Below are 18179 nucleotides of genomic sequence, written 5' to 3'. Positions count from 1 at the left end.
AAATCAAACAAGAGAAGACAAAATTAGAAACGAGATTATTAAATAAGTCCAAGTGGCTATTGATGATCAGTTGCATTAGATGCAATTGAGATTGTTTTTGGACATGTGAGAAGAAAATTGATAGAGACTTTTGTAAGGAGAGTGGATGGAATGGAAGAAGTTTATGGCAAAAGAGATTGAGAAAGATAAATGAAAATAAAAAGAAAAGAAGAACACAATGTGAAACTCCTAAGTTTGACATTGTTGGTCTTGCCCCTTGTATTATGGTCAGACTCAAGAGAGGGGGTGAATTAAGTCTTATAAATTTTTTCTCAAATGTTAAGTGCTTACCCAGGTTTTAATAGTTGTGTTTAGATGACACAATTTATCCTCAATAGTAGGGGACTTATGCACAAAAGTGATGGTGTATTGCTAGCAAGATTAGCACGACAAAAGTTAAATATAACACACCACACAATGGAACAAGATTTATAGTAGTTCAACACCTTTGACTTCCTATGTCTACTTATTAAAGCAACACATTTTGAGTTCCAAAAAAAGATGCCAATTGAGTTTTCATGTGTTTACTCCAATAACCTTTTCATCTTGGTTTTCACAGGCTCACTACAAACCTCACTTCCAGTTTTCTTTTTCTCCCTGAGATCTGTCACTTTGCAAGCATGTCACAATCCTTACCGCAATCAAAAGTATTTATATTTATGATAAGGATGCCTCTAGACATGCTGATATGTATCCAAATCAAACAGACACAAAAGACGAATAGAGATTATACTTTACAACTGCTTCGCAACTGTTTCTCTTCAAATGGTAGCTGTGTCTCAAAATGCCTTTGAGAAACTTCTGATTTGAAGTTGTGTCGACTTCTTTTTGGTGCTCTCTTGAAGAGGAAATCAAAATTTGTTTTCTTTAAGCTCATATATGTTTTTCTTTGTAGGTCTATTGAATAGGCACTGTAAATGCCTTAGTTCTTCAATGAGCCTAGAGGAGGTTCTTGGTTCAATGTTATATTCCTTGAATCTCCTATTTGATGCTTGCCCTTATATATGGATTTAACTTGTAGAGGTGCTTGGTGAATGTTGTGACTTATTCCCAACATTCCTTTGCCTTTCATTAATGCTTTGCAGTGGGTAGATGCCATTATGAAATTTGAAATTTTCTTCCAGATGAGTGATGGATGCTCCAATCAGGCCATTGATGGTTTTGCCTGATGGATCAGGTGCCGTGAACAGATGATTGATGCTTCAGCTTATGATGCCTAGAACCCAATCTTCTTCAGTTGGCATTTAGGAAGTTGATTGATGAAGTGGTTGATAATGTTCAGAAATAAAAAATCATGACTGAGAAAGCCTCAAGACAACTAAACAAGTGACTGTTGATGTCCAGAATCTGAATTGCATCGCCTGATCAAGATTCAGGTGACTAATCGACTTGCTGATCTACTCCAGTGGCTAAACATCAAAGTCTGAACGTTTAGGCAGTTGATACCCATCAGTTATTCCATTCCAGTGTTAAAGTGTAGCGCCTGATAATATTCAGGTGATTAGTTGATCGACTGATGGTTGGACTGGGTTGGTGGCAAGGGTCTTCCTGTTTAGGCAATGAACAAGACTTGAATTTGAATTTGATGCTTCAGTTGATCCTTTAGGTGACTGAGCTAGTAGCACCTAAGGTTGTCCAATATGTAACTTGTAATTGATGCTTCACCTGACTACTCCAAGCTTAAGGAAAATGTTTCAGCTGATTGATGCCTCTTGAGAGCTGCAAGCCTGCAACTTCCGTGCACTTAAGACAAAACCATTAGATCTTCATCCATATGAGTTTTTCAACGTAAAAACATGGAATAGGGGTGTACTATCCTCAACTTATATAAGTTGGTTATACAGTCATGGATTGTAATGGCTTTACAAAATAAATGGTCATTGATATAGATGATTGATGATTTAAAATTTATGTAGCGTACACTAACTGGCGAGGCTTAGTGTTGTGTTCTCTCTCTTTGTACATATGGCTGATTTTCGTCAAACAAACACCTATGGTTTATTATCCAATGTCTTCCAGGAAAATAGTTATTGAAATATGTTAGTAGGATACCATTTCCATGGCTTGATAACTTGTCAATATATTTCATTTTGAAGGTAGGCTACATGTTTATCCTTTCTGATATCTTCGCATTAGAGTAATATCTGTTTACACCTGACCTGGAATCCATTTTTCTTTGGAAGAGGTCTATTAAATATGTTGCTATTTTATTTTTTAAATTTCAGGGCCTTGTACCAGGTGGTGCTTTGAAGCCCATTGATGTCAATATGGATACAACATATGATGTGACTGAGCATTACTGGTTCCCGATGCTGGCTGGTTTGTCTGACCTAACGTCTGATCCTAGGCCAGAGGTCAGAAACTGTGCATTGGAGGTCTTGTTTGACCTGCTGAATGAAAGAGGTAGCAAGTTTTCATCACCATTTTGGGAAAGCATTTTCTACCGCGTCCTATTTCCCATTTTTGATCATGTGAGGCAAGCTGGAAAAGAGAGCTCGTTCTCTCCTGGCGATGAGTGGCTTCGTGAAACTAGTATTCATTCGCTTCAGTTGTTGTGTAACCTTTTCAACACTTTTTACAAGGTACCCAAATGCTTTTTTTTTTTGTGTGTAACATTTATGGATTACTTTTGCTTATTAGCCTTGGTTTCTGCCATCTCTAAGCCCTAGACTCCTAGGAATAGTATTTTCCTCTTATCATGGATGGAGTGAATAAGAAAGCTCTTCCAAATACTTTAATTTGCTTTGCAAGAGGTGTTTAAGTTATTCTTTCAAGATATTTCATGGTAGACTGGTGGGAACTGTGCATTCACTTGTTTTCTTGGACGTGTTTTGACTTTTGATATGATTTTTTTTTTTTTGGTTTTTTTTTTTTTTTTTGGGGGGGGGGGGGGGGGGGGGGGGGAGTCACAGCCTGAATTTTGCATCAAAATTTTTAGATTCTGCAGATGAAATCTCAGTTTCATCCTATAAAAAATAAAAATGGCATGCTTTCACGTGGATAAGAGCATCGGGTGTGGTAATCCTTCCCAGTCCTGGCATATAAACAAAGAATTTCTGTAGGTTTCCAAATAGAAAATATCGCACACAAGCACCTCATTTTAGAGTAATCTCCTATACTATGCTGAGTTGAATCTTCTAAACGTGTGAACTACCTGTACACACTTGTTTGAATTAACTACTTGGAGATGTATCAGATGAATATGTTTCCAAATGAAACAAGCACCTCATTTACTTTGAGACTATGCATAAAAGTCTCGTCCTTAGCATAAAAAGTCCCTGTTAGTTTGCAGACAACTTCCCCCCTGCCCCAACACACACATACAAAAAGTAAATGAAAGTATTACTCTTAGATAAAAGTCCCTCTTAGTTTGCAAACAACTTCCCCCCTGCCCCAACACACACATACAAAAAGTAAATGAAAGTATTACTCTTAGATATATGAAATGTCGCTTTGTCTTAGTTTGCTTGAGCATGAAAGATAAACATATCTGAATACTTAGACAGCCACACTCAGAACCATACTGAGTTTTTATATCGTAGTTTCTTCACAAGATCATTTTTTGGTTAAATCAAGTCTATTGCTGGAATATTCAGGTTTTGTATACCATCTTGTAGTGTTTTTGGGGCAACTTTAATGTGCTTTTGAATTGATAGTTTATTTTGTTTTCAAGTGTCAAGAGATACAATTCTTGTTTTTGCAAATGCTTTTGTATTGTTACACGGCATATATTCTGTTCATGTATACCAGAAAAATATCCCTCTGATATAGTCATCATTTTAGCAAGCTTGATTATATTGGCAAGTCAAAAAAATATAATAATACTTCAAAAGAATAATTTTCTTTTTTTGTCAGCAAAATAAGAATGGTTTAATTTCACAGTGCAAGGAGGATAGGTTTCACCAATTTTTGCATTTCATGTACTTCTCCAAATTCTTCGAGCTTTACACTTAAAAAGACTTTTTTGGACTGCCAAACTTTGTTTTTGTATGACCAAATATCTCCTCCAGATCCCCAAAATTGAACCATGATGGGATGGGATTTTTTTTTTTTGGTGGGGGTGGGTGGGGAGGAATATGTCTTCACCACTAATGATTTTTATTGATTTTAATCTTTGCGTTATCCTTCCAGAAATAATTGGTTGGTGCATAAAGCCTTATGAGCTGCACTGACATAATATCTTCAGCTATAGTGTTATTCTTGGACAATTGTTTTTTTTTTGGCTAAATATTCTTGGAATATTTTTTGATTGCTTGTTTGTATCTGAGTATTCGGATACCAGTGATTTTAAAATTTAGTTTGATTACTGTTTTTTTTTTTTTTGCTCTCATTAGTTTGATTACTTTTAAAATTTAACTTCCACGATAGAGATTATCTTTCTTCCCCCACCCCCATGTAGGAAGTATGTTTTATGCTGCCTCCACTCCTGAGCTTGCTGTTAGATTGTGCCAAAAAGACAGATCAGTCAGTTGTTTCATTGTCTTTGGGTGCATTAGTACATCTCATCGAAGTCGGAGGACACCAGTTTAGTGACAATGACTGGGATACCTTGTTGAAAAGCATAAGGTATGAATCTCTTTGTCTAATAATTTCTTGCATTTGTTTTTAGTAATACTTCTTATCTTGGGCCAGGGATGCTTCATACACTACACAACCCCTTGAGCTGCTCAATTCTTTGGGTTTTGCACACTCCCAGAAGCATACAGTGTTATCCGGAGATTTAAAGATCGATAAAAGTGATGGTTCTCCCCTGAAGTTAGAGGAAAATGAACCATCGGCTAAACACCAGCTTAATGCCAGTGATAATGGTGATGCTCATGCTTCAGCATCCATAAACTTTAGTATGGACGAATCTTTAAAGGATCCTAATGCATCAATATTACTGGACCACAATCAAGAAACAGAGGATTCTGAAGGTTAGTTTAAGTAGAGTTTATGTGGGATTCTGAAGGTTAGTCTAATACATAAGAAACTGAAGCTGTAGCAGTGGAAGTTGTTTGCAGGCATATATTTAAGCTCATGCCTTAAACTAAAAATGCTCTTTTTCTGTAGGTGCAGTTTCACCTTCTGGAAGATCTCGGAGTCGTTCTGAAGCTGGAAGCCTCCAGCATAATCAAACAATTGGTCAAAGAATCATGGGAAACATGATGGACAATATCTTTACCAGAAGTTTTACCTCTAAACCTAAGAGTCCTTCTGCCGATGTTTTGATACCATCTTCACCATCCAAGGTATTTTGCAATTGGGTTTCTATTTTAACTGGTTGTTGTCTGTATGGTACCCTGTTCACCGTCATTGCTGTGCTTATATTTTCTATTTTCTTCTATAACTAGTGTATGCTAGTACCTAAATATGATGGTTTACTACTACTATTTCAATTTTGTTTTTCTATTCTTGGATCCTATACATTTAGTTGGGGAGAGTGGGGGTTGGAGATGCCCTTTCCTTTTTTAAAGAAAAACATATATAGAAAATTATTGACAAGATATATGGAGGGAGGATGATACCTGTATGCATATCAACGGGATGAAAGAAACAGCATCCAAAGAGATCCGACCAGACATGGGCGTCAGGAGAATAAAAGAACAGCATGGAAGTGAAAAAAAGTCCGCCAAACTTTCATCTTCTCACTTTTCTGGAAACTTTAATCAAAAAAAATTCAAGCATAAGACTCATCGCCCTGAGTACCCAATTAAAATAATAAAAAAATATGTGCTCTTGAACTTGGAGAGTCTCCCCAACAGGCAACCCTCGTCAATCTCCTTGGAATTTGCACTTCTGGAGCCACAGAATCTGGTTAGTAGAGTAGGTGGCTGGATGGACTTTGCAGCATGGTCGGTTTTGGGCAGCATGGACTTTGCAGATTTGTATGTTTCTTACAAAGGGTTAGAAAATGAAATTCAGATTTGTTTGAAACAGTTGAAGACAAATTGAGGTGTAGTGTTAGTAATGTAGAAACCCACTCCTGTTCAAGTCCGATTCCCAAAAGCTGACACCCTTTTGCCTTTCCCAAATCTGGCAACTGCAATGGTGCTGGACATGGAATATAAAACTTCTCAATCAATCCTGGGTCCACCCATAATGGGATCTCAAAGCACAAAAAGCCAATAGTAACCCTGATAGGTGCCAGATCTTCCCTCTTGGCCTCCTCACTAACAGCATCACCCTTCTGCAATGAGATTTCTGCTCCATGGCTTCAATTGCTTAAGAGATCACTTCATCTTATAGATGGATGGGCAGACGTGGATCCTGTGCCCAAACTTCTTTTGGCTCTGCTGGAAACTTGTAACGCCACCTCTCTATGGCCAGCAATTCTGAAGACATGGTTTCCTGTATCAAAATTTTATCCATCACCAATGATGTTATATATAATATTGCCCTTCTCTTTGAGAAACATGTAAGAAGATGGGTAGGGTAATTGAACAAAGATTAAGGAGAAAAATCAAAGGCTCTGAAAACCAATTTTGGTTTTATGTGTGGTAAGCCTACATCAGAAGCTATCTACTTACTGAAATGTCTAATGAAAAGGCCTGGAGATAAACAAAAAGATTTGTATATGGTATTTATAGATTTGAAAAACGATTATAATAGAGTCGTCCGGAAAGAGTTCTTGTGGAAGTTGTTGGAGAAGAAAGGAGTTCAAATTGCTTATTTACATGTTATTAAGTATTATCAAGTCGAAGGGTGTAAGACTTGTGGAGGTGAGGAGATATTGGAACCTTTTCAATTACAATTGTATTGCATCAAGATTTGCATTGAGCCATTGTGTCTTTGCTCTTGTGATATATAAATTCATAAAGCAAATCAATTGGCACATGTTATTTACAAACGATATTTTGTTGGTGGATGAGACAAGAAGACATGAATCATAAATTTGAATTTTGGAGAAACAACATAGAATTCAAAGGTTTTATTTATTTATTATTAAAAGAAGGTTTAAATTTTTATTAGATTAAGTTAAAGAGGACCATTACAAGTTTTGTAAAAATAAAAAGTGTGAGTGATGTTATTGTGAGACTCGAGGACCAAGTTATCTAGAAAAAGATCATTTTGGAATTCGTAGATCAATTGTTCAAAAAGATGGGAAGACTATGAAGGATGTTACTAAAATATAATGAATTTGGAATTTTTTGATCATAAAATCTCTTTAAAGCTAAAAGGTAAGTTTTAACTAGATGGCTATAAGACCATCTTTGTTTATGGCTCAGAATGTTGGGCAATTTAGTGCTAATATGTACAAAATATGGACATAGTTGAGATGAGACTGTTGCCATGGATGTGTGATCATAGAAGAAAAGACAAAATAAGAAACAAAATCATACATAATAAGGTTAGAGTGGCACCTACTAAATATGACGTAGGAGTTATGATTAAGATGGTTTGAATATGTGAGAAGAAGATTAGTAAATGCACATGTGAAGTGAGTGAATGAAGTTGAGGAAGTTTGTAATAAAAGAGGGAAAAGAAGACCAAAGAAAGCTTAGTGGGAAACCCTTAAACATGATAGAGGATATAATGATCTTGTAGAGGATGTGATTGTGGATAGAGATGCATGAAAGTCTACAATTCATGCAGGCTACTCCATCTAATGGGATTAAGGCTTTTGATTGTTGTTGTTGCTATTGTGGCCATAGACCTCATTCTGACTGGGTTCAATGTTTTGTCTAGGTTGCTATTTTGGCCAGGTTACTAGTAAGTGTTGTGCCTGGGCCCCCCATCTTTCAGAGAAATCTCTAAGACTGGGAGGTTGATTTGATGATTGCTTTGTTTGGTTTACTTAATGATCACTCTCTGGATGCATGGGCGTGGAGGTCCTGCTCAAGGAGAGTTTTGGTTAAATCATTCTATTTGAGCTTGGAAATTTATCCACAGATCAAGGGCTAATTTCAGGGTTGGTTTGCTTGTTTGAGTGGCCGCTTATAGTGCTATTCTCATAATTGAGAATCCAAGGAGTGCTTAATTTGTCATGAATTGGTGCTAAGGATGTAAAATCAGTTGCTGCTAAATTATCATGTAGCCAAAGAGATTTGCAGTTTTGTCATTCATTATTGGCTTACAGTGTGTTATGCCAGCTTCAGTAAAAGCATTCTTGTTGCCAATTGCATTTTTGGTTCAAAATAGATTTAGGTCTCTTATCTCTATATTTGTGACGTGGAAATTTGGATGGAAAGGATAGAACCTTTGAGGATGTGGAGCATTTGGTTGATACTCTTTGAGTGCTCTATTTTAGTTTTTACCTTTTTATGTGGTGCCATGGTCCTGCTTATTTTTCTTTGTTTTTCTTTGCTCATTCTTTTGATTTTTCTTTTTGGTGGTTGTTGAGGGGTGATTGAGCAGCATTAGTTCTTCTTGGTTGTTGCCTTTTGTTTTGTAAAGGGTTTGCTTTCTTTTGGTGGTGCATCTTTCCTTTATTCTCATAAAAAAAAGGCAAATGTTTTATGTGAATCATACCCCTCCTATATTTGTAAACGGTTGTCAAGTTGAGCTTCAGCAGCACCTTAAATTCATGATCTGTATAATTTGCACATCCTTTCATTGATTTTGTGACACTATGATTAAGTTGTTTACTTATTTAATGTAGCATTGCAGGTTTTTTTTTAATTATTTAGTAACTCAGGTCATTATCCCACAATGGCTTGGTATGCTGCTGTTGTAGTAACTTGATCATTTTACTTTCCTCAATATCAGTTAAGTTCCTTTTGGTTTTGCCTTTTGAACACCCCCCACCCTCCCCAAACCCCCCACAAAAAAGAAAAAAAGAAAAAAAAAAAAAGAAAATACTCTTTTTCTGCTAATAGGATCACATTTTAGAATTTAATGAGCATTTTTTTTTTTTTTTTTACTTTAACTGGGATTTGAATTTGTCACCTAACATTAAATCCTCCTACCCACAACCAAAAAAGGAAAAACAAATCTTGCTTTCACTGCCAGGATCACATTTTAGAATTTTATGAATGAGCATTTATTGAAATTGTCGCCTAACATTAAATACTGTATTGGACCTTTGTGTGGGCCCTTGCCAGTCATTCAGGCTAAAATTTTAGAACTGCAAAATCACTGTGATTCTTTCATGACGTGAGATTAGAAAATTTTCATGGCTGGTGCCTTACTAATGGAAAACTTTTGCAGCATGAATTCTATCCTGAGACCAATTAAGTTGCATTGCTATTTCACCTCACTTACTACTTCATTTAATGCTGTCTTCTTTAGCTTTCTGATGCTGTGGAGACAGATGCCACCAAAGATGAGGAGGATAGTCAATTACTGACAACAATAAGGAGTAAATGCATCACTCAGTTACTACTTCTAGGTGCTGTTGATAGTATTCAGGTATTTACCTATTTCTTGTATAATTTTTTCATCGTTCATAATTATTTTATAGTGTCATCTTTCTTCTCCCCATGAATCATGTATTTTCCTTTGCTGTTTCAGAAATTGAAATTGATATCAAACCTGATAAATTCTGTGCACATAAACTCAGTCACTCATGCTGATAAATTTATTCATAATATCTGGTATGGGTTTTGCCAGATCAGCAATTCTATTAATAATTTTATTATCATCAAAGGAGGACAAATACTCATTTAGGGTGCCATATCCATGTCTGACACATGTTGGACAAGATACATGTTAGAACTTCCTATCCGCAGCCGACCTCAAATCTGAATAGAGGAGGATTGTGTTACGTAGCAAAAACTCATCAGATCACACAACATGAGTTCTAAACAAATGATAAATAGTTAGGGAATGGCAAAAAGTTGGCACTGTTTAGAAACATTCTCAGTGAAACAATCGCTTCTCTTCACAAGAAGACCCAGAATAGATACTGGCTATTCAAATGTTTAGGATCAGTTGAAAGCTTAGATGAATTTAGCTTCTCCATCCACAACTGGACTCAAATGTCTCTTTGAGTCTCAGAGATTGGACAACTTAATTAAATGAATGAATGGGCTAAAATTTCACATCTGCTTTCTTTATTATGACATGAGAAAATCTTTTACATTGTCATCTTTAATCTGCAGAAGAAATACTGGAACAAGTTGAATGCATCACAAAAGATCGCCATAATGGACATTTTGTTCTCTGTGTTAGAGTTTGCAGCATCTTATAATTCATATACCAACCTCAGATTGCGGATGAACCACATACCTGCTGAAAGGTAAGCATTGCTGTTCAAGATTATATATATACATATATATCATCTGTTAATCTGGCCACTGAATTTTGTTATCCATAAGCTGTGAGAACCTTGTCTTCTGACTGACTTTATCATTGAACAGGCCACCTCTGAATCTTCTTCGCCAGGAATTAGCTGGGACTTGCATTTATTTGGACATCCTGCAGAAGACAACTTCAGTGGATAATGGCAGAGAGGACCAACTCGTTAATGATGTTTATGAGGATGCTTCTAGTACTTCGCTGAAAACTGATTCAAGTCCCACTGGAAGTTATAGTGTTGGGGGGAAACTTGAAACACTAGCAGAGGAGAAGTTAGTGTCCTTTTGTGGGCAGGTTCTCAAGGAGGCATGTGATTTCCAGTCTAGTATTGGGGACACTACTAATATGGAAACTCATCAGGTTCTAGAATTACGTTCCCCAATCATTGTCAAGGTATGATTGTGCTATTTTGGGACTTTGATATCTGCTGTCTGTAGTCCTGTGTGATCCTTCTGTATTAGAGACTGTCTATGCCCTCCCATGAATAGATCATGTGGTTCTATTAGCTAGTGGATGGGATACATGTTCAAACTCCAATACGTACCCTAAGAATAGGAAGAATCAAATGAAATCAACAGTGCTTCAAGTGTCAGGAATCTCAAATTTTCAGGAAAGCAGTAATGCATGTGTCTAGATGGTCAAACTTTATGTTTACTGAATTTTAGAACACAAATGTTATCAGCTGCTTTATATTTTCTCCCATGAAGCATTTTGGTCTTCTAGAAATGTTTTGAAAATTCTGTTCAACCACATTAGTATTCTTTTAGAATGAGAAATTGATATGATCAACCTTCATTTTTTTTTCCCAACTCAAGTCCTTCTACCTCACCTAAACACCTGAGTTCTAAATTTAACTAGTAGGAAATTCACCATACAAATCAGGCACATCTTTTTCTTCTTCAATTTTCTATGTTGCATTTAGGCCCTAATGTTTGTTAGCCCTGGAAGCCTTTGGGTGGACTGGTAAGATATATATTTATTGGTTGTCTCGATGAATTGCTTCTTTGATTGCATTGCAGGTCATATATCTTAGGTTGCGTTCTTTTTAATGTTTTCAAGTCATTTTTAGTTTTTAATTTTCTAAAATAATAAAAACGTGTTCTTTTTGTTATTTTTAAAAATGCATTTTTGAAAACAAAAAAAAAATTATAAAGAAAACTCAAAACAACAAAAAGTTGTTTTGAGTATTTTCATCCAAAACAAACTCTAAACTCAAAACACATTTATTTATTTATTTATTCATATTTTATTATTGTAATGGGAAAAAATATTATAAAATTCATTAACTTTAAGATGTATATATTTTTTTAATAATATATTAACGTTAAATATTTATAATTTATTGAATAATCAAATTTATTTAATAAAATATTATTAAAAAAATATTTTCAAAATTTAAAAGAGAATGTATTTTCTAATTTTCTGTTTTGAAAAATAGTTTTTCAAAATGACAAAGAGAACGCATTTTTAATTTTCTAAAAATAGACTACCAAAACAAAAAATTAAAAATGAATTCAAAACTCAAAATTGAAAAGTAAAGAGAATGCATGCTTAGGGTGCGTTCTCTTTGCTTTTCAATTTTTAGTTTTGAGTTTTGAATTCATTTTCAGTTTTCTGTTTTGGTAATCTATTTTTAGAAAATTAAAAACGCGTTCTCTTTGTCATTTTGAAAAACTATTTCTCAAAACAGAAAATTAGAAAACGCGTTCTCTTTGAAATTTTAAAAATAATTTTTTAATGATATTTTATTCAATAAATTTGATTATTTAGTAAATTAAAAATATTTAATGTTTATAAGTTATTAAAAAAATTCTACATTTTAAAGTTAATAAATTTTGTAATATTTTTTTCATTATAATAATAAAATATGAATAAATAAATAAATGTGTTTTGAGTTTGTTTTGAATGAAAACACTCAAAACAACTTTTTGTTGTTTTGAGTTTTCTTTATAAATATGTTTTTTGTTTTCAAAAATGCATTTTTAAAAACAGTAAAGAGAACGCGTTTTCATTATTTTAAAAAATTAAAAACTAAAAATGACTTGAAAACAGCAAAGAGAACGCAACCTTAGTTTCTTGTTTTTCAATTTAACTAACTCTGTGTGTGTGGTTTTTTTTTTTTTATTTGGGGGGGGGGGGGGGGGGATTGTGTTTGTTACTCGTAACTTCTTTGTGTTGGTTTCCTCAATCTCAGAACTATATCATAAAGATGAGGGAAGAGTTTAACTTGTCTCTTGATTATTCACCGTAAAGAACTGTAGCATTAAGAGGCTGGCTTTTATGCTTTTTTTTGGTCTTTCAGGTGCTTAAAGGAATGTGCTTTATGAACAACAAGATTTTCCAAAAACACCTGAGAGTATTCTATCCCTCTATGACAAAACTTGTATGCTGTGACCAGGTAATCTCTCTCTCTATTATATTTGTAGTCACATTAGCTATTCTCTTTCCCGAAATGCTGTTGTTTCTGGCCCATCTTTTCTGACACGTTTAACCAGTTGGCAGTTGTATATATGGCTATAAGTGTAGGCTGTGAAATAGTTAGCTTGAATTACTAATTCTTAGTTGCAGCAGCCATATGATGCACTTAAAAAATGAGTGTCTGACCTAGTTAGGAAGAGGTATATGATTACAGCACATTGCTGTCTGGAACTGAACCTTTTCAAGTTGAATAAACTTAAAATCTCAACTGGATTGTTCAAATTCGTATTTACCTCATTTACATTATTGGGTTGTTCTCCTTCATGATATTTAAGGTGCTTGGCTTTTTGGGATTTGATATTTCCAGGTTGGCTAATACTTTACGTGTGAGTGTCTGTGGGGGGTGAAAACACAGACAAACTTCTGTATAGAGTGGAGACTTGGAATGAATACATGGCCTATCCTCAAATCATAAATTGCTAATGATACAGACTAGCAGCTCCGTCTGTGCGAATCTAATTATCTTTTGTTTTGCTCAGATGGATGTTCGGGGAGCTCTGGGCGATCTCTTTAGCATGCAGTTGAATGCTCTATTGCCATAGATGATGCTGATGTATATGTTGCACCTTATTCGAGCTTTGCTGGGTAGAACTGTGTCGGCAGTATTACTTTAGAGGGCTGATGTTGCTCAATTTTTCTATTATATATATATATATATTTATATATATTGGCAGTTAACCAGTACGCTTGAGAAGCGAGGCACATTCCATTTTGTTTTGACGGGTGTGTCGTGGATTTTGGTTAGCGCACTGTTTCTGCAAATTGTTTTTGCAGTGTAGAGGACAATACAACACAAGATAGCTAGGATTATATTCCTCCTGGGTTTTTTTTTTTTCTTATATAGAAGATAATAGAAAAAGTTGCCGAACTGAAAACTAATTGCAGTTGAGCTAACTTAGCTTCAGGTTTTGGTATTCATGTATGATGGACTGCCCGAGCCCAATTATCAAGAGAATAATCATCCCTCGTCACAATTTAATTAGGGCTATTAATATTAGATTTGATTGTTGCTTCCAGTTCTGTTTTCATTTTCAAAATTTCGAGCTTCTGGCTGGATTTTTTTGCATTCGAGAAAGTGAAAATTTAACAGTCACCTAAGTATTCTATGCTGAAAAGAGGATTCCTACGTGGATTTTACGCGAGTAAAATTTGCCATTGCTGCTAGCGAGCTCAATATCAAGCATCCCAAACTCAAAAGAGTGTTGATTTTATGCGAGTAAAGCTAGCTATAATCACCAGCGATTTTATTAAGTTCGATGTTTGGTCAAATTTTGGTAACTTATTCAGTGTGTTGCTTTTAAATAGTTTATAATTTTTACTTGATAAAAAAAAATAAAGTTAAATTTGTTAAGAGAGGCAAGATATGATGGCTTGAATTGGATACCCTTAGTAGTTAGTACTGGAGTAACAAAAAAAATACCCGTATAAATATGATATTCAATATAGTTGAATTTATTTGAAGTATCAAAACTCTTTAGAAGCAACTTACTAGACAGTTGAACAAAATCTGACTTCAAGTGTTAGGGCATTAGAAATTCGAAGAAAATTATTTTCAATTTAAAGTGTATTTATTTTTTATAGTCCTGATCATGAAATGTTTTAGATGTCTTTTAATAAAGAATTATGCTAGATGTATAATCATTTTGTACATCTTAGGCTACATATAAAGGTATTATGACCAAAATATCCCTCGCCTCACATGTGCCTCACGCGCCTCTATGCGCCTCACGCGGGACTTTTTTGTCATTGGTACACCTTTATGTAACTCAAGGAGTACATAAAGGTGTATCAATAATATTTTCTTTTAATAAAAGTGTATAGAAATACAGAGTTGTTAAGAGTAATAAAAATATTTCATAACCCGAACCCTAAATTAAAAATAATAAACCTCTTATTTTAAATAGTTTAAAATATTACTTAAAATTTTCTTCATGTATTTATGTGTTTTATTTGTTTCAATCTCTTCCATTATTTCACTCATTTTTAAATAATTTTCTAAAATATATATTTTTGCTACTAATATTAAATAAAATTATACAACATTGAACTTACAAAAGTTATTTCAAGATGTGAAAAATAATCAATAGAAATAGATTTATCAAAATAATAGTTTTTATTTTATTATTTTCAATTGAAAACAACAGTAGAACACAAAAAATTTAAAAACTTAAATTGAAAACGAGAATATGAATATGACAACAAAATCAATAATAGTTAAAATTGGTTAGTCTTGGACCCCTCGGCCTCTCGGTTGGATGTAGGGTTGGCAATGGTTCGGTTTGATTTCGGTTTTTGCTAAAATCATAACCAAACCAAATTTAAAATACTAAAACCAAAACCAAATCATTAACCCATTGGTTTTAAAAATTAAAAATCATAACCAAATCATTCGGTTTCGATTTTAATTATGGTTTTTTTAGTTTGATCCATACCAACAAATAAAGACAAACTCTTGCAAATAGCATTTATTAAAACTTATTGATTTGCATGCACTACATTATGCCTTTTACAGTTGTGGCAACTAACAATAACATTATGCAAACATATATCTAACTATTAGATGAAAATCCTAACATTAACCTCATGCTTTTCGCTTCAGATTGACAGTGCCTCTTAAATTGCAATAATTTAATTTATTTATACATCTAAGTGACAAACACAAACACACCCACAATATATATTAATATTTGATCAAAAAAATTGATGCAAGCGCGAAGAGAGGAAACAAAAAGTTCGACCTTCCAATTCATTGCAGTAAGGGGAAAAAGAAACAAAACAGAGGAGTAAAGAAAGAAATAACAAACACAAACACATTCTTAAACATTATAGATTTACATAAAAATATATAATGGAAGTTAGATTTAGATTTAGGCATTTGCGTATCAATCGAACCAAAATAATAAATCAAGTCAGAAACCCTAATTTGTGAGTTGTCGAGAGAGAGAGGGAGACTTGTTGTCGGCGTACAGAGATAAATTGTATAAGGCAATTCAAGTGTGATGCTCAAAAAATGAAGGTCCACGACTCCCGACTCGCCTGGTCGATGCTTCTTGTGTTTCGATTATTACTCTCAAAACTGTATTTGTATTACAAAGAGGGCGAGGGAGGTAGCGAGCAAGAGCGAGGGCAAGCGGCCGAGAGCAAACAACAAAACGGATCAAGAGAGAAGGGGAGAGGGAGAAGGGTTTGCTGCTGTTTGCAGGAGGGGACGGAACGAGACCAAGAGAGAGACAGAGAGCGAGGGCGAGTGCGAGCGAGAGGGGCCGAGAATGAAGGCAACGAGAGCAATAGAGGCAGAAAGCGAGGGCTAGTGTGAGAAAGAGGGGCCGAGCTCTAGCGAGAGCAAGAGAGAGCTAGCGAGGGCAAGCGAGAGGGAGACTGCAAGAGAGAGGCAGAGAGCAAGGGTTAGCGCAAGCGCAAGCGGACGAGTAAGAGAGATGAGGCAGAGAGCGAGAGGCAACGAGGGTGAGAGAGAGTGAGAGCGAGGTTGAGAAAGAAAGGAGAAGAGAAAGGTTTGCAAGTGGACTGGGGTGGGGTGGGTTTGCAAGTGGGCTGGGCTGGGTTTGGGGCTGGGCTTCGCAGCCGCCCCTCTAATATATAATATATATTTATATATTTGATTCGATTCTGTTTGATTTGGTTTGGTTACCCATATAACGATTCGGGTTTTGGTTTGATTTTAATGAAAATCATAATCAAATCATACCCATTGAAACAGTGTTCGATTTTTTTTCAAACCAAATCATTACCTAGTCAAACAATTTTTAATCGCATTGATCAGTTCGATTTTGATTTAATTCTCCACGATTTCGATTACAATTGCCATCCCTAGTTGGATGGTTGAAAATTAGGTTCTTGCATGTATGTTTATTTGATGGATCCAAACTCTAGCAATATGCTGCAACCTTAATTTGGATTCTTCTAAATTCAAGGTGCGCTGCAACCTACGTTTGTTTGAACGTAAATGATTTTATATTTAAAATATTTTATACATAAAAAAATGGTTTATATGATTTGAAAATCATAAGTTTTTGTAAAAAAATAATTTCATTGGTGATGTGTATTGTATGGTTTTACCAATAGAGTAACGCGCAACGTAGACTCGTGAGAATTTAAATACAAGATTTAAGTTTCTTAATACTTTCACTTATTACATTGCATTAGATTAGTACTACTGAGAAAAAAATAAAAATACTTAGTTAAAGAATTAAAAAGCCTATATTAAGACTTGCCGGGTTACCATATTTCAAGGTGAGACTATACATAATTTTGTATGTTACGTGTTGTTTCATTGTAGATTATTAACATGAATTATTGTCCATAAAAATAAAAGTAAAAAAAGGCTTAGTCCTAGGAAAAAAAATAACTAGATGCTATATTGGTAGGTCCCAATATATAACTTCCGAGATAATGCTATTTGTATAGAAGGGTATACAAATTGCTTTACAGATTAGTAAAATAACCAACTTGCCCTTCTCATAAATGACCCAAAAGACCCAAAACAACACACACTCTCTCTCCTCCGTCTCTCTCTCGCTCTCGCCCTCTCCCTGGTATTCTCTCTCTTTCTCTCCTCTGTCTCTGTCTCTCTCGCTCTCACCCTCTCCTTGGTCGCTCGCTCACCTCGTCGCTAGCCTCGCCTTCACTCTCGCCGCTTGCAGACTATCGCTGCATCCTCGATTGGTTTGGGTGGTCACCGATTGCTAAAGGATGCAGCGGTGAGGAGGCAAGGCTATAGAGGCGAGGCGACAAAGCGACGGAGGCAAGGTGGCAAAGCGACAGAGGCAATGTGACAAGGCGGCGAAAGGAAACGAGGCGTCGGAAGCGAGAGGCAGCAGAGGCAAGGCGATGAGGTTGCAACGGCGAGAGGCGACGAGGCGGTGAGGTTGCAACAGCGAGAGAAAGTGAGGTGGCGGTGATAGCAGGCGAGGGCGAGGCGGGCAGAGAGAGAGAGGGAAGAGAGAGAGAAGGGGTGAACAAAATCGCGATATTTTGATGTCAAAATATCGTGATTTTGTTCACCTCTCTCTCTCTCTTTCTCTCCCCTATCTCTTTCTCTGCCCGTCTTGCCCTCGCTTGGTCTTGTCGCCGTCTCGCCTCCTCTCCCCGCTGCAACCTATCGCCTCGCCTCTGCAGCCTCACTTCCTCTCGCCGCCTTGCTATCTCACCTCCGTCGCTTCGCCTCCTTATCGTTGCATCCTCCAGCAACTGGCGACCACCCAAACCAACTGAGGATGTAGTAGGCAGCGGCGGTCAGCAAGCAATGGGGACAAAGGCGAGGCGGACGAGCGGCCAGAAAGAGTGCGAGAGCAAGAGAGAGACAGAAGAGAGAGATAGTGTTGTTTTGGGTCATTTATGAGAAGGACAAGTTGGTCATTTTACTAATCTGTAAAGCAATATGTATATTTTTTTCTGTACAAATAACTTTATCCTAATTTTTAGGA

At 35.8% G+C, this 18179-nt stretch overlaps 1 protein-coding gene across 3 annotated transcripts in view; it reads left to right on the top strand.

Annotated features, from left to right (window-relative positions):
* LOC127794922 (brefeldin A-inhibited guanine nucleotide-exchange protein 5) overlaps window positions 1-13727 on the top strand; it is a 34455-nt gene extending 20728 nt beyond the window's left edge. For 2 of the 3 annotated variants that reach the window (XM_052326229.1, XM_052326228.1), the window contains exons 26-34: window positions 2265-2621; window positions 4439-4605; window positions 4672-4955; window positions 5092-5270; window positions 9250-9369; window positions 10062-10198; window positions 10320-10650; window positions 12560-12655; window positions 13215-13727. In XM_052326229.1, coding sequence (XP_052182189.1) covers window positions 2265-2621; window positions 4439-4605; window positions 4672-4955; window positions 5092-5270; window positions 9250-9369; window positions 10062-10198; window positions 10320-10650; window positions 12560-12655; window positions 13215-13277 — 1734 coding nt within the window. In that variant the 3' untranslated portion in view covers window positions 13278-13727. The remainder of the gene's footprint in view (window positions 1-2264; window positions 2622-4438; window positions 4606-4671; window positions 4956-5091; window positions 5271-9249; window positions 9370-10061; window positions 10199-10319; window positions 10651-12559; window positions 12656-13214) is intronic. The other variant, XM_052326230.1, reaches the window with a different exon arrangement.
* Window positions 13728-18179: the final 4452 nt, after the last annotated feature.

Source organism: Diospyros lotus, chromosome 2 (genome assembly GCF_014633365.1).
Source record: "Diospyros lotus cultivar Yz01 chromosome 2, ASM1463336v1, whole genome shotgun sequence".
NCBI lineage: Eukaryota > Viridiplantae > Streptophyta > Magnoliopsida > Ericales > Ebenaceae > Diospyros > Diospyros lotus.
This window is presented reverse-complemented; position numbering and strand designations above follow the sequence as displayed.